The following is a 15,554-nucleotide window of genomic DNA, read 5'->3' on the forward strand; positions in this document are numbered from 1 at the left end:
GTCTTTGCATAATGTAACTGAACTAGAATAATTTGAGCCTGGTTATTTATGCCTCTAGTGAGAACTCTAGGCTGATTTGTTTGGTGATTTGTTTGTTTTTTCGACTATCCATGATATTCTCAGAGATTTGGTGTTGGTTCTCCAACATCAAATTCAAAAGCATCTGTGCTCTTTCACTCCTTTTTCTTCACAATCACTGCTTGCATAATTCTTATTTTTGAAGGTACAGACACATCCCAACATCTAATATCTTCTGCATATTTTGGCATATTTCTTGACTGCTGGATTCTTTACTGGTTATAGGTGATACCAAAAGGCAGAAGCACTTCATCCCCTCAATAGTTTTGTTTTCAGTTTCAAGGCAGCTGCTGTTACCGGTTGTCATTTTTTGGTCATTTTTATGTTTAATCCCAATCTCATTTTTTCACCATACTTTTCTACTTTCATTACTAGAGCTTGCAGATTATTTGTATATTCTAGGTAGTATAGCAACATTACTCAGGTTACTGATATTTATTCCTCCAATTTTAAAATTATGCTTATCTTCTTCTGATCCAATGTCCTTCAATATATATTCTGTATATAGGCTGAATAAATAAGGAGAGACTATTTGCCTTACCTCACTCCTTTGCCAACCTACACCCATTCACTATCTCTGATCGGACTGTGGCTTTTTGATCTGTATATAGGTTTCTCAGGAGGACAATGAGATGCTTTGGAATTCACATTTTTCTAAGCACACGCTACAGCTTGACATAATCAACACAATTGAAGGTCCTTCTATATTTAATGAAGTACATATTGATAGCTTTTTGCTATTCTTTGGTTTTCTTAATTGTCCATGTACATCAGCAATTATGTTTCTTATTTCTCAGACTTTTGAAACTCAACTTGAACATCTAGCATCTCCCTTTTCAAGTAGAACTCTAATCTACATTTGATGATCCTAAGCCTTATTTTGTTAGCATGGGATATTAAGAATATTGTACAATAGTTTATACACTCTGTTAAGTCTCCATCTTTTTGATATTAATATAGACCGATCTCTTCCAAACTATTGCCATTCTGTCACTGTTCAGATTTGCTGGAAGAGCTTGTTAGAATATTTACAGATCTTCTTCTATTACTGCCATAATTCTGCAAATATTCTATCAATTTCTGCAGCCCTCTAACTTGACTGAGTCTCATCTTAATTCATGTTCGAATACTAGATTCTTGTAAGTAGAGAAACTCTTCTAAGGTATCCTGGATGCTGGTATCTCTGTTATACAGACTTCCATCTTTGTTTGATCTTCTAGAACAGTGGTTCTCAACCTTTCTAATGCTGAGACCCCATAATACAGTTCCCCATGTTGTGGTGACCCCCAACCACTTATACATCATCGGGTGCCAGGGGCGTGGCCAAAGAAAAGGGGGAAAAAATGGCGGACAGCTTTGTTTGGCGACCCCTGTGAAATGGTCGTTCGACCCCAAATGGGGTCCCGACCCACAGGTTGAGAACCACTGTTCTAGAATCAGTTACTATCTGTCCTTTGACACTCTTCATCGTATCAATTTGAGATTGAAACCTTCTTCTGAATTTGGAGATCTTTCAGAAAAGTTTCCTTGTTTTTTCATATCTATTTCCATCTTCCATGTCTTTAAATTATAAAGTGCTTCTTGTCTCTTCCAACAGATCTCTGAACAAGTCTTTTAAAGTTCCTTTCTGAGATATTTGCAGTTCTTGGCTTTGTCTTTTCATTTCTTTCTGTCAATTTCCACTGTTTGTCTGTCAGTTTGCTTTCTTTTGTTTGCTGGTCTTTGGCAGTTTCTTTTCACATTCATTGTGATCATCTTATCTGATTTTATTCCACAGTTTCTCTGGTTCAATTCCTGATGTTCCTGGGAAGAGTGGGTATATGCTTAAGGTCCTATTGGGAAATTGGTTGAAGGCTTTCTTCTTCCACTACAGTTTAACTTGAAACTTACAAATGAAGAGGTCATGATTGATTCTACAGTCAGCCCCTAGTCCACATCCTTCTTATAATTGAGCTTTTCACCTCCGTATAATAATAATACAACCAATCTGCTTTCTCTGAATGCCATTGGTGATATCCATATGCAGGCACTATTTTGTTGTTGGAAGTTTGTATTAACAATAAAGAAATAACTGGACTGACATAAATTAGTAAATTGTTCTGCTTCATTTCAGTTTCCTAGACTGCAAGACCAACTACTGTATATTTTCTACCTTATATTTCAGCTTTAGCATTGCAGTCTCTAATCAACGCAGTATATTCTACTTTTATGTTCTGTCAGTTTCAAATTGAATGTGACTATAAGCTCATCAACCTCCTCTTCTTTTGCATTAGTGAATGGAGGATAAATGTGGATAATTGTCACATTAAAGGCTTCTCCATACACTGTAATTGATAATAGTTGGTCCTTTATAGCCAAGCACTACTCTTGCTATATCCGTCCTGATATAAAAGCAACACTTTCTTTTTTGTTTGTTTCCTGAGTAATAAAGTATGACATTCGTTTATTCAGACCATCTAAATTCACTGAGGCCTAAAATGTCAATGTATCATCAATTAATTTCATCTTTGCTATGCTGACCTTTTCCTTGTTCATACTTTTTATGTTCCATGTTCCCTATATAATTTTTTCTTTGCAGCTGTAGATTTTCTTTTCCTGCATGGTATAAAATCAACAACTATATGTCCCTAACACTTTAATGTAGCCATCATGTAAACACAATTAGTACTCTAAAGATCCTCAGCTTTTCTTCAGTAACATGTTGAGTACTGTCACACCTGAGAGCCATCACCCCCACTATACTATCTTTCATTTTATATTTTCTATCCATGTGGCTTTCTTGATAAAATACAGAAATGGTTTACCACTGCCTTTTCCTACACAATGTGAAATGATGCCTTTGCCATGTCCCTATAGTAATCTTTACCTCAACTATCTGCCTATATTACTGTTGCCCAATACAGGTGCCTGCTTGCTTTGAATGGGCAACTGGGATGATCCTCCCTTCTAGGATGACCCTCAGAATATATATTCCTAGCATAAACTCCTGACATTCTGTACTCAACTTTCTCAGAAACATCTTCCATCACAGCCACGACAAAGCAACATAGCAGGACTATGGGGGGGGGGGTAATAATTCTGTACATGTGTTTTAAATGAAATAAGCCTTCTGGTACTTTGGACAATAAGCTGACCCCCTTTTCTTTGTGTCAGCCCCTCAAATATTGGAACACTGCTATCATATCACCCCTAGTTCGTCTTTTCACTAAACTAGACATATCCAATTCTGTGAAAAAATATTTTGAAGGGGCCTGAACAGGCAGTAGCATGAATTGCTTTCCTTCCTTCCCCAATTACATTTCCCTCCCTTCTGTTCATCATGTCTGATTCTTAGAGATTGCCTGGACAAGTTCCCACAGTTTTCTTGGCCAGGTTTTTCAAATGTGATTTGCCATTGCTTCTTTCTAAGGCTGAGGCAAAGTGACTGGCCCAAGGTCGCCCAGCTGGCTTTATGGCTAAGGTGAGACTAGAACTCATGACTTGATGTCTTCAGCACTACACCAAACTTACTCTAAGTTACAACACTTCCAAAATACAGAAACATTGGAAATCAGTCAGCAAATAATGGGTTGGTCAGATCATATGAGAGTATCCCTCAAAGGCAGGGATTATGGCCAATAAGGATGGTGGGAATTGGAACTTCACTAACTTCTGCCCATGTTTGTCCCCCAATACTGGGGCAACTTCAATTTTTTCTTAACTTTCCAAAGTTAATAATTTTGTTTTAATTTTTCATGACCTGGGTCCACACACACACACACACGTCTGTGTATAACTGTGTGTGTGTGTGTTCTGATTTAGTCACCACACAACTGTGACACCAAAGTGACACCAAAACACCTGCCTCATCTTGGCCAAACAGCAAAGGAATCTCCTCCCTGAACAGCAACGTAATGGTTTACAGCTCTTTTCTTTTCGCCCTCTGTCAGTCCATCTTCTTATTGGCCAGTTACCACGCGCGATTCCGCCGTCTCCCAATGAACAGCCAATGAACGCAGGTCGCCTGTACCAAACGACAAGTAGAATCAAAACAAAGAGAGGGCAGGTAGATAGACTTTCTGCTATTGGTTGCGAGGGAAGTGCCAGCTGGGTTCTGATTGGCTACATGAATGAGCCGCTCGACCGGGTGAGGAGATCAGAAACTAGGCGAGGGAAGCGTCTTAGTTTCGGGGAGCCGTTCGTGACTGGAAGGGTCTCATTCGCTGCCTTGAGGAAGACTCCCTCGTTAAGAGTCGAAGCTTTGACAAGTTAACATTCCCTGCTTCACCCCGGTAAGTAGAAAGAGATTGCAGATAACATCAGAGAACGGTGCTCTTTGCTTGAGGCACCGACCTCACTGTCCTCGGGAGATTTCGATACGTGAGCGTTACATCACCTGCGGAGCCTTTCTCACCGCATTTAGATACACATCAGACCGTATAATTGCGCCGACGGGTAGGATACCTGATTAACCATTGCCGTTTTTAACCCGTGCAAATTTTAGGATAATTAGGCTTAAAGCCAGGGGGCATTGGACCACAATGAAGGCAAAACGATGACATCCCCTTTCCCTATTGGAAGAGATCTGTTAGGCTACGGGTGGAATCTGATAGCACTTTTTCTGACCACCACATTTATAGAATAACAACAAAATAACAGAGTTGGAAGGTCTTCTAGTCCAACTCTCTACTCAAGCAGGCAAAAAACATAATCCTGAGCTTGCATCTCATTATATGAAGTACAGAAAAGGACTAAACTGTTGTACAATTTAAATTGAGATCACTGGGGGTGGGGAGTGAGACAGGTTAGTTGGGAATGTGGGAAGAGTTGTTTTAATTTAATGGAATTATTTGAAAGAGTACTTAGCTTTTGACTTGTATCCTGATTTTTGATTAAAATGAATGGTCTATAAATGAATGTTGGAAGAAAAGTCTTCATCCTGGTTCATCCAAGCTGGGAATAAACATGGCAACTACTTTGGGAAGAAGGTTGTAGTTTATTGGAGAGAAGAGCCAAACAAGAAAATGGTTCTGGCAGCAAGAGAAGTGGAAAAAAAAAAGGGCTGAGCACATGTAGGAAGTGGATTTTTATACTCTCTGGAGCCCTTTGTTTGAAGTTATTTCCTGTTCCTGTTTTGAGGCTATTTCCTGTGTCATGTATTCTGACTGGAGTTTGGGTGTGCCCTTTGGCCTTTGTGAGTTAATCCTACCACTGTGGTGGCGAACCTATGGCACGTGTGCCACAGGTGGCATGCAGAGCCGTCTCTGTGGACACACGCGCTGTTGCCCTAGTCCTAGCCCTTCAGGTGGGTTTTATAAAACCTTTTCGCTTTAGACCTCCGCCGCTGTGTGCAAAAAAAAAAAAAAAAGAATCAATTTCAACTTCTCGCGGGAAAAAAAAGATCTCACAAAGTTGGAATTGATTGATTGAACTTTTTAGTCCTACCCAGTCTGCCGTTACCACCACAGCCACGCCCACCCAATGGGGCCATGCCCACCTGGCACCCGACGATACCTAAATGGGTTTTGGGTTGCAGTTTGGGCACTAGGTCTCTAAAAGGTTTGCCATCACTGTCCTACCATGCCCTGTCCTAGGTGGGGTATGCAGATTTTAGGTCTTTGTCTTCTTAATCTCCTAGCTCCCTGGATTTACATCTGCATCTCTATAGAACTGGTTTCTGCTTGGGGAAGGGAGACCTGGGGCTATTAAGAAAACTGGGCATGCTTTCCTGCTTCTTTAAGATCCTTGGAGGAAATATATTTTTCTGCCCTTTTTAATATTTCCTTCTCTGAGGGGCTGACTTCCCGCATGAACAACAAAAATACAACATACAAAACAAAAATTAAAATGTATAATTTAAAGACCCATGCTAACATTTTCAACATTATAAGTATACTTTAGCTGTTTTGCAAAGGCAAAAAGAGTGGGGGCTAAAAGCAAGCCACCTAGGAGCATATTTCATAGTCTGGGAGTCACACATGAGAAAGCGCTGTACCCCCATATATTATCCATCAGGCATAACAGGCACAGTGCTTACAGACTATGACATTTTGAGAAAAATATTTTAAGTTAAAAATATAAAAAGTTACCAGTAAACTTAAAATTTCTATATCCTAAAAGTAAGACGGAAAGCCAATTTGGGGTAGTTGTTAGGGCATCTAAGTAGAAACCAGGAAACCGTGAGTTCTATTTCCACCTTAGGCATAAAACCAGCTGGGTGATTTTGGGACAGTCATTCTCTCTTAGCCCTAGGAAGGAGGCAATAACACCTTCAAAACCACTTCTGACATTGTGCCAAGAAATAATGTGCAGGGACTTGTTCAGGCAGTCACCAAGAGTTGATTGGAAGGCAAAATCAATCAACAATAAATATTAAATAAATACATAATTCATCAAAGTATTGTTAGCCCTTTATTACATATGAAATATAATACTTTCTGCTTTAATTGTACAATAATTGGCTTCGAAAATCCTAGTAATAATGATTTGAAGGTAAGAAAAATACTAAAAATAGCTTATCTGATTTTTATTTTTAAATAGTTACAGAAATCTGACATTCAACTATAGGAAGGATAAGAATAATTAATTTTTAATAATTAATTTTTAATAATTAATTAAAATAAATCTTGGGATAATCATATTTTTTTACAGTTTGGAGACAAATTGATTTATCTTGCTGTTAATGCCAAACAGAAAAAAAAATCAACCTCAGGTCATTTTATTTTTAAAATTGTTTTTCCCCTTGTAGGTTACAAAAAGAATGAAAGATATCTCTGATATAGATTCTTTGGCTACAAGGCTAAAAAATACAATGATTCAGTATCATAACATTGAGGACAATGAATGGAGAGTTACTAGGAAAACAGTAAGTTATTGAGCAGGTTTTCTAATTTTGGTAAGACACCAGTGTACACATATATATTATATCAAATTGTGTTGGTTGACATATTTGGTGTGCTAGTTTTAGAAAAATAGAACACAATATGGTGAGTCTTAAGTTTCCAAAAAACTAGAAACAACCAACTAAATCTTTGGAAGAGATGTGTTGCTACTATTTGATAGTGATAAGTTATAGGTTATATTGTTTTCATGTAAGTGCTATTAACGTTCCCTGTCTACAGTGGTCTTAAAACAGCGGTTCTCAACCTTTGGGTCGTGACCCCATTTGGGGTCGAACGACCATTTTACGGGGGTTGCCAAACAATGCGATCCGCCATTTTTTTCCCTCAGGGGGCGCCGCCGCGCATGGGGGCGGCGCCACGCATGCGTGCCACACATGGGGGCTGCACCGTGCATGGGGGCGGCACCGCGCATGCGCGGCGCGGCCTTAGGACTGGGGTCGCCGTATAAAAAGGTTGAGAACCACTGTCTTAAAATGTTTAAAATGTATGTAGTTTTTAAGCTGGATCAGTTTAAAGATATTATTTCATGAATGCACTTTTAACTAATATCTATAAATATAACAATTTATGGATAGTGCATGGATATCAATGAATGAAGATGGATATGCAGAATAGTAATTATCATATGTATTCTCTGTTATTTTTTATAATAATGTTTCTGTATCCAGGAAGTTTTTAAGGTTTGCCTGTATGTGAAAAGTTCCTTCTAAGGTCTCTATAGTCTGAAATACACTTTTTAAACATCTTAATTATATTCCACATTCTTAGATATGAGTGACTGAATGTTTTAATAATGTATCAATAGTATAATCCTTCATTTCTTTTTCTGCAGAAAGATATTACTGTTTGGCGTAAGCCATCAGAAGAATTCAGTGGGTATCTGTAAGTTGAACTTTACTTAAAACATTTGTACAAGATTAAACTACATGTGCATGTGTGTGTGGGTGCTGTCTTAATCAAAATAAATAATGAGATCTTGCCATATTAGGGCAAAAATGGAAATTGGGCAGCCACCAGTACATTATTATCAGAATTATGATGTATACCACATCACAAAACTCTCCTTAGGAAGATGAGAATTAAACTGAAGTAGTGTGTAGTAACAGAATCATGCAAATCAGCCTGTATTTTCTTTTCCCTCCCTCTTATTCAGGGGAAGCTGTCCCATTGTTTTTCTAAGACTTTTTTTTGCTCTTGGAGCTTAACACATGCTTCCTCTACTTGTTGTCTGCCTTTTGGATGCTTTCTCTAAGGTTATCTCTATAGCTCCTTACTATTATCTGTTTGGGTATCATAACTACAACATTGGATCCTAATCTCAAACTCATCAATTAGCCATGTTTGAAGCATGTAAACTTCATTATTTTTGTACAACTGAAGGGTAAAAACATCTCCAGATTGGTTTTACTGGTAAGTGCAATACAAGACATAGTATTATAATCCAATCCTTAGGAACCAGTAATTTTTTAAGTGTAACTGCACCCTTTCAAATGGGATTTATGCATAAACACTTTGAAGAGTTAGATACTTATTACAGAGGTTTATTGGTTTTTCAACTACTTCTAAAGACTACTAGAAATATCCTAATTATAAGCTTTAACAGTTTTAAACCCTCTTCTATTAAATCTATCTTTAGCTATAAAACACAAGGTATTGTGGAAGATGTTACCAATAGAATAATAGATCACATACGTCCTGGACCTTATCGGATCAGCTGGGATAGTCTGATGACCACAATGGATATTGTTGAAAAGTATGAAGAGGTAACGTGTATGGGCCATATTTCATGTACTTAGCATGTTTAGGGTTTTCATTTATAGATAATAGCTGCCAGGGTTCTGATTAGCAAATGTAAGATACATTATATTTAACAACCAATAAGAAATTAATTTGTGTATATGCTATAAGTGGCATTCTTACTTATTCCTGAGTTGACCTCAATAGAGCTAACACATCTGAAATCTGCCCATCCCTGTCTAAAATACTTTCTTGGAGCACATCTGAAGAAATGAAGAAGGCATGATATTAATTGTTTCAAAAGTCATAGTTGCAGAGCACTCTAATTTAGATCTCTACCAAGGAAAAGGCAGGTATAGCCTTTTCTCCCAAACTACTTTTTCCTGTACAGCACTTAATGCTGGCTGAATATAATTTTCATGATTCTGAAAATATTTTCTTGGCCTTAGAATAGGGGTCCCCAACCCCCACTCTGTGGACTGGTACCAGGCCGCGGCATGCCAGCAACCAGGCTACACAAACAAGCAGAGCCCCATCTGCAGGATGCAGGCAGCACACAAAACCACGCCCCCTCTGGTCCACGGAAAAAACTCCACGTAACCGGTCCCTGGTGCCCAAAAGGTTGGGGACCTCTGCCTTAGAACAATATTAATACAGGTAGTTCTTGCGTACTGACAGTAATTGGGAGTGGAATTTCCATCATTAAGTGATGCAGTCATAAAGTGCAATGTCACATGGCTGTACCAATTAATGATGGTCGTCCCCAGTTAAGTGAATCATCATAGGTTGTTAAGCGAGAATCTCACATGATCATGACTTCTGACTTCCTGCCGGCTTCCCCAGTGATTTGGCTTGTGGAAAGCTGGCAGGGAAGATTGTGAAGGTTGCATGATCATGTGCAACAGTTGGAAATCTGGGCTAGTTGTTGAGCACCCAGATTGTGATCACATGACTGCTGGGGTGCTTCAACAGCCAGAACTTCAAGGACCAATTGTAAGGACCATTTGTTCAGCCCTGTCATAAGTTCAAACAGTTGCTGGACAAGTGATTATTAACCAAGGGCCATCTGTATACATGTAGCATTTTCAAAAACAGACTGCATGCACAAACAGGCTGGATTCAAGCATTATGCTGAACAAATTTGCTTAGCTATGATTTGTATAAATTGCAATTAGTTTGGTTCATTCAGTACCCTACGCCAGGAAACCCATTACATGTCAGTGCAGTACATCAACCCTACCACAATCTTGAGGACTTTTAATAAGGCTGCAAATAATGCTTAATAAAAATGAATCGCCCGTAAACTGCCATTTTATGATCACTTTGCAGAATTGCTGTGTAATGCGTTATACTACAGCTGGTCAAATATTGAACATCATTGCACCAAGGGAGTTCATTGATTTCTCCTACACAACCAGTTGTGAAGATGGACTGCTGTCATGTGGTAAATTCTCATTGATAATCTTTTATCTTCTAATCCAGCTTTGTAAGAGTAATCTAAAATTACTGAAATCCCCACAATTTTGCTTTGGGTTGTTTAAGTATAGAGTATCTTATTTTAAAGAGTGATGTCTTAGATTAGGATTTCTTCAAATGAACAGGATTAAACAATTGTTCCAAGGTCAAGATCCATTTGCATACAATTGGAGCTAGACATATCCCATATATACATGATTCCCTTCAGATTTACAGCAGAATCTGAAATTGCAGTTGCTGTTACTGTGCTAACTTTTTAGAATGCATATTACTTGTGTAAAAATAATTATTGATGCCAAAAAATACCTGCTCAATTAAACCTCTTTTCTTCTGTCTGAAAGATAAATTTAGTACATTTGTGACAAATGATGTGTAGAAATATGGAGAAAATCCTTGAGTATTATAATGGTTAATTCACTGGGGGGGGGAAAGCAGTCATTTTAAGTCAAAGCTCACAAAGCAGGAGTAGCTTGACATTTTTAAAAACTATTTTATTCTTGATTATGCTAATCAGGAGAAAATAAAACTGAAATACAGTATCAGGAAATAATCAGCACAATGCTGTCAATAACTTTAAGCCAGTGATGGCAAACCTTTTAGAGACCGAGTGCCCAAAAACTGGCCCCGCCCCCACTTCATCCCCTGCTGCGCCCCAGCTCTGCCCCCCATCCCCTGCCCCGCCTGCCTGCACGGCCACTCACCGCCTCCAGGGCCTGCCGCAGATTGCCCAGGCAGCCCAGCAGCGCTATAGCAGTCACGCCCTCTGCCCGCGCCCTGCAGCATCAACTGTGCACAATGGGGTGTGAGAGCAGAGTCTTGTCTACGCTGCCTGGCTGCCATGTCCTTGGCTGCGCTGCTCCACGTGGGCCACACTCAGGGGCAACTCTCCTTTAGGAGGGATGCTGGAGAGGAGGGGGTCACGGGGGGGGAGGCGAAGATGGGGCAACAGCATGTATGCTCACAGAGAGAGCTCCAAGTGCCGCCTCTGGCACCCAGGCCATAGGTTTGCCACCACTGCTTTAGGCTTTAGGTTTCTCCACATGCTGATTTCCTTATTTTACCTGGTTGAATAAAGATTCTCCTGGTGAATAAGGTAATAGTTCAGGTCTGCGGTTTGGATAGTCAATTTCTTTAAAATTTTACTCTCATCTGTACAAAATAATTTGGAACAGAAATACTGAACTTTGACATATAAAATAGTTGCATCTCTCTCTGAAATTATGTTTATGTGAGTGCACATGTGCCTAAGATAATCTTTTCATGTCCCTTTATTTTATGCTTATTTTGTCTGCTTTATATTATGTGTTTTCCAAAATTTTGTTAATTCAGTTAAAAAGCCATTTTAAAAATGTGTTCCTCTAGATCCTCATATAATTGCTGTTATGTTTTCGTTAAAATAGGTATTAGCCTGGATTACGGTGAAGTAAGGCCAAGTTTTGTTCGAGGGTTTAACCATCCTTGTGGCTGGTTCTGCTTTCCACTCACGGACAATCCAAGACATAGTCTTTTGGTTGGCTTTATCCAGACAGACCTGCGTGGGATGCTCCCACAATCAGTAGTAGACACAGCTATGGCTGGCACACTGATCAATTTTTATTCTGATCTTAAGAAAGCTCTGAAGGCATAATTAGTGCAAGCACAAATTATCTGTATCGTTCATAATCTTTTTCTGTTTTAATACACACACATACACAGATATTTCATATGAAGACCTGTGGTTTTCCATATTAGATACAATAGTTTTATTTTCACAGATCAATATATTTATTTTAAAATTTCAGTTGAGATGATTGTTCTAAAGTAATATCCATGTTTATGTTTGAAAAGAAGCACATTTCCTAATTTTAAGACTTGAGTTGTATTAATTACTTTAGTCTCTTGAACTAGAACTTTTTATAGTTGTGGAAAGTGTTTTATCAGGGTATTAATTTCAAGGTTTATATTTCCTAACAGCATGTTAGGAAATCAAAAACCAATGTAATTTGTGTTGGGGAACTTCTTTCCTATTGCCTTCTACACATCTCTGCTGCAAAGCTTCTGCTATTCTTGGAGTTTTAAACATACTTTAGGGCCCTTCTGTTCCAGAGCTCTCACTTGAACCTCCATGGCTCAAAGCCTAGTTCCCCTTGGTGCACTGAAGGTAATAGGAATACGAATATGCAGCTGCCATTATTCTGAATGCACAGAGACCTGTTTTTATGGACTTAAGAAGTCTGCAGTTTCACAAGTAAGGTTTTAGGTTAAGTTCACGTACTTAGAGTTATCCAGACAATGTGTGCAATGGCACACATTTCAGTGCAGCAGAATTGGTATGTTTTGGAGCTCTTCTTGCCAGATTGGGAATACTGCAACACATATAGTTGCACATTTGTTTTAGAAAAGCTATTATGCATCATAGATCTCATCTGGGTGCCAGATGTGTATATCTAGTTATAATACAGTGAGAACAGAAATTGTATTCCCAATCATTGCCTTGAGGGGCACTATAACTGAATTACGATGTAAGTAATGAAATCCGGTATTGTGCTGCAAAAGCTGAGTGACTTGAATGATTTTTGAGGACTTTTATCATCTCTTTCAAAATTGTGGCATGTTGTACTTTCAAGCTTTAAGGGTTTTTTTTAAAAAAAAATTAACCATTTAAGATGCTTATTTGAAAATTGTACATGATTTCTATGATTTAAAGCCTGACATTTTAAATCATCTTCTTTGTTTAATGTCGTTTCAGTGGAAAGCTATATGGATGATAGGAATATGAAACACACTGTGTAGTCAAATTATACATTATAAGAAGACTAAGGCCATCCATTTTTATGGTACATGACTTTATAGTAGCAAGGGAGATAGCAATGTTTTCAATGAGAGAAAATAGAGTAATATACTTGGTTTATGTTATTCTAGCACCATCTGAGGATGTAAATAGGGGATACTAAAGAATGAGCTCATAGATGGGAGACTAAAATTGCTATAAATGCTTTACCTCAGCTTCTACTTGTTCAGTCATGAATAGAATAAAATATCCTGATCTGTAAAGGGCTTCCAAAGGATCCAGATTTAATTCATCAGTTACCTAAGATGTTGCTGCTGCAGATGTGATCACACATCAAACCAATAAGGTTTCACCACAGTTGCTTATTCCAATTCAAAGAACAGAAGCATGGGTTTTGGCAGATGAACTTAATGCATAGTTTGGAAACTCCATAGGAGACCTCAGCCTGAAAGAGTTAATTAATTAATTCCAATTCCTAATTTTGCTTTGCAGGTATGAGAAAATATCAGTGATGCTATTGGCACAATCCAAAAGATACTGCTAATATTAATACTAACTCTAAATCATAGACTCCTTATTAATGGCAGCTGAAAGCACTGCAATTTATAGTCACCACACCTGCAGCACTTCTATAGTGTTGGTTTACATGTACAGCATTGGGAAAATTACATCAGCAACAGGAAGTAGTGCTAGATTTTCTCATGCAGCTGTGAATTTGTATAAAAAAAAATCTACTTCTGCATTATTATGAACAGCTGAACATAAGGGCTATATTCACATAAATCAGAACATTAATGACCCATCCCCATGAACTGTCATTTAAATAGATAATTCACCTTGCTTGTTTGTTGTGTGGTAGCTGGCATATAATATTTTTTTTCAGGAAAAAACCATTATGTATTTCATTATTTGATAGCAAAGCAAATGCCTAATAAATGGTATCTAGGCTCAGAAAGTGTTGTAAATAGCATGCTGGTAGTAAAAATGATAACATTACCTGAAGTTACATACATAATTGATTGCTTTCAGGTTAAATCTAAAAAATTAATCTAATTGAATTGTGAATAGATGGCAAAATTACAGTAACTTATTAAATGCATGCAGGCCACTGTGTCTGTAATGTTCAAGCCAAAATCAGAATCTTAGATTCAACTAGAAGATGCTTTTTAAAAAATGTGCATACTGTAGAGTCTAGTATTTGCTCCAGTACCTCTATAATAGAAATAAAATCTGTTAACAGATTTCTAATTTAATGGTGCTAGCTTTGCTTTTTCTGTCTGTTGATAATGATAAAGTTTGTCTTAGACTTTCAACTGTTAGCTAGTTGTAGCTTAGGAGTTTGATTGCAAAGAAACTGCTCAACCCTCAATAGTCTCAGAATGTCTGCAGATTCTGGTAGAAAATTGTAGCAAAATATTTTCTTTTATGACTTCTTTAGTAAAGGACTGAATACATAGTTGATACTGTGTATACTCATATATTTTATATGGTTTTTAATTATCTAGACCTGGGAATTTGTTTTCAAGAAGCTTCTATTTTATGAGGAAGGGAGGAGTATGCAGATGTTTCAATTCTCCCATGCTTTCCCACTACTTTTGTTTTAGCCAAGGGAATGATGTATTACCTGCACAATCTATCTTTTGATTGGTGGCATTAAGAGCCATCACTCTGAAAGCATCCTATTACTGCACCTTTTCTTTTTTCCCTTAAGGGGTACAGTCATTTGTCATTGGAAGAAAAATGAGATGAATGTAAACAACCTGCTAAAGTTCCCGTGAGTTGATGGCTCTCCAGACTCAGCTAGTAAAATCCATTACTCTTCAGTATGATTTAGGAATGTCATTAAACTGGATGGTATACAGGCTTCATTCAGCATTTTTTCAGAAACAAAATTATAAGTTTTTAAGAAATAGTGCTTCTTCATGCTTCCTCTTTTGTTCTCTGCTTAGGAAGCATTCAGATGACAATCTGGCAGAATATAATCCTAACTGGTATACTATTGATCTGATATTTTGGTCAATTTAAATAGATGTTTGGAAATCACTTTGCTGGCTCAAGTGAGAATTCCATTTAAGGTAAAGAAAAAAAAATAGATGTAAGAAGGATGTTTACAGTGTAAGAACAAATGCAAATTGTGTTGCATTGCTATTCTGTATTAGAGATGACTTATATTTATGTATTAAAGTGTTTAGATCAAAAATGTTTTCTGTGTTTCTTAAAACTGAACAAATTGATTTATTTATTTAATCATATATACATATCTAATTGCCTATATTGATTCATGTCATCAACAGATCAACTCCAGCATTAATAATTCTGACAATGACTCCATGAGAATGAGAAAAAAAGATGTGATGCAATCAATCTTTAATTGTATTTTCCTTTTAATCTGTTGTTTCAGCATTTTATCTAAGGTTTTGTTTTGTCTAGAAAGTCGCCTTTTTTCCAACTAATCTCTTAATTTTCATTCTGCTTTAATCTCAAAGCTTTATTCGTTTTAAGAGGTTTCCTTTTCTACATGCACTTTATTTATAAAATATACTTGTTACATGTGCCTTAGTAGCAGCTACTTCCTGCTGTAGCATGCTTGTTTTTTCTGGGATTGTAGGCTG

At 37.6% G+C, this 15,554-nt stretch overlaps 1 protein-coding gene across 1 annotated transcript; it reads left to right on the forward strand.

Moving 5' to 3' along the window:
* The first annotated feature begins 4,164 nt into the window (after nt 1-4,164).
* On the forward strand, nt 4,165-15,142 carry STARD4 (StAR related lipid transfer domain containing 4). Its single transcript, XM_039365324.1, has 6 exons — nt 4,165-4,349; nt 6,806-6,922; nt 7,792-7,841; nt 8,596-8,722; nt 10,026-10,140; nt 11,573-15,142. The coding sequence occupies exons 2-6, from the start codon at nt 6,818-6,820 to the stop codon at nt 11,797-11,799; spliced, it is 624 nt and encodes a 207-aa protein (XP_039221258.1). The 5' UTR covers nt 4,165-4,349; nt 6,806-6,817; the 3' UTR covers nt 11,800-15,142.
* The last annotated feature ends 412 nt before the right edge of the window (nt 15,143-15,554 follow it).

The sequence above is a fragment of the Crotalus tigris genome, unplaced genomic scaffold, assembly GCF_016545835.1.
Source record: "Crotalus tigris isolate CLP2741 ecotype Arizona unplaced genomic scaffold, ASM1654583v1 scf7180000020032.448945, whole genome shotgun sequence".
Taxonomy (NCBI): Eukaryota; Metazoa; Chordata; class Lepidosauria; order Squamata; family Viperidae; genus Crotalus; species Crotalus tigris.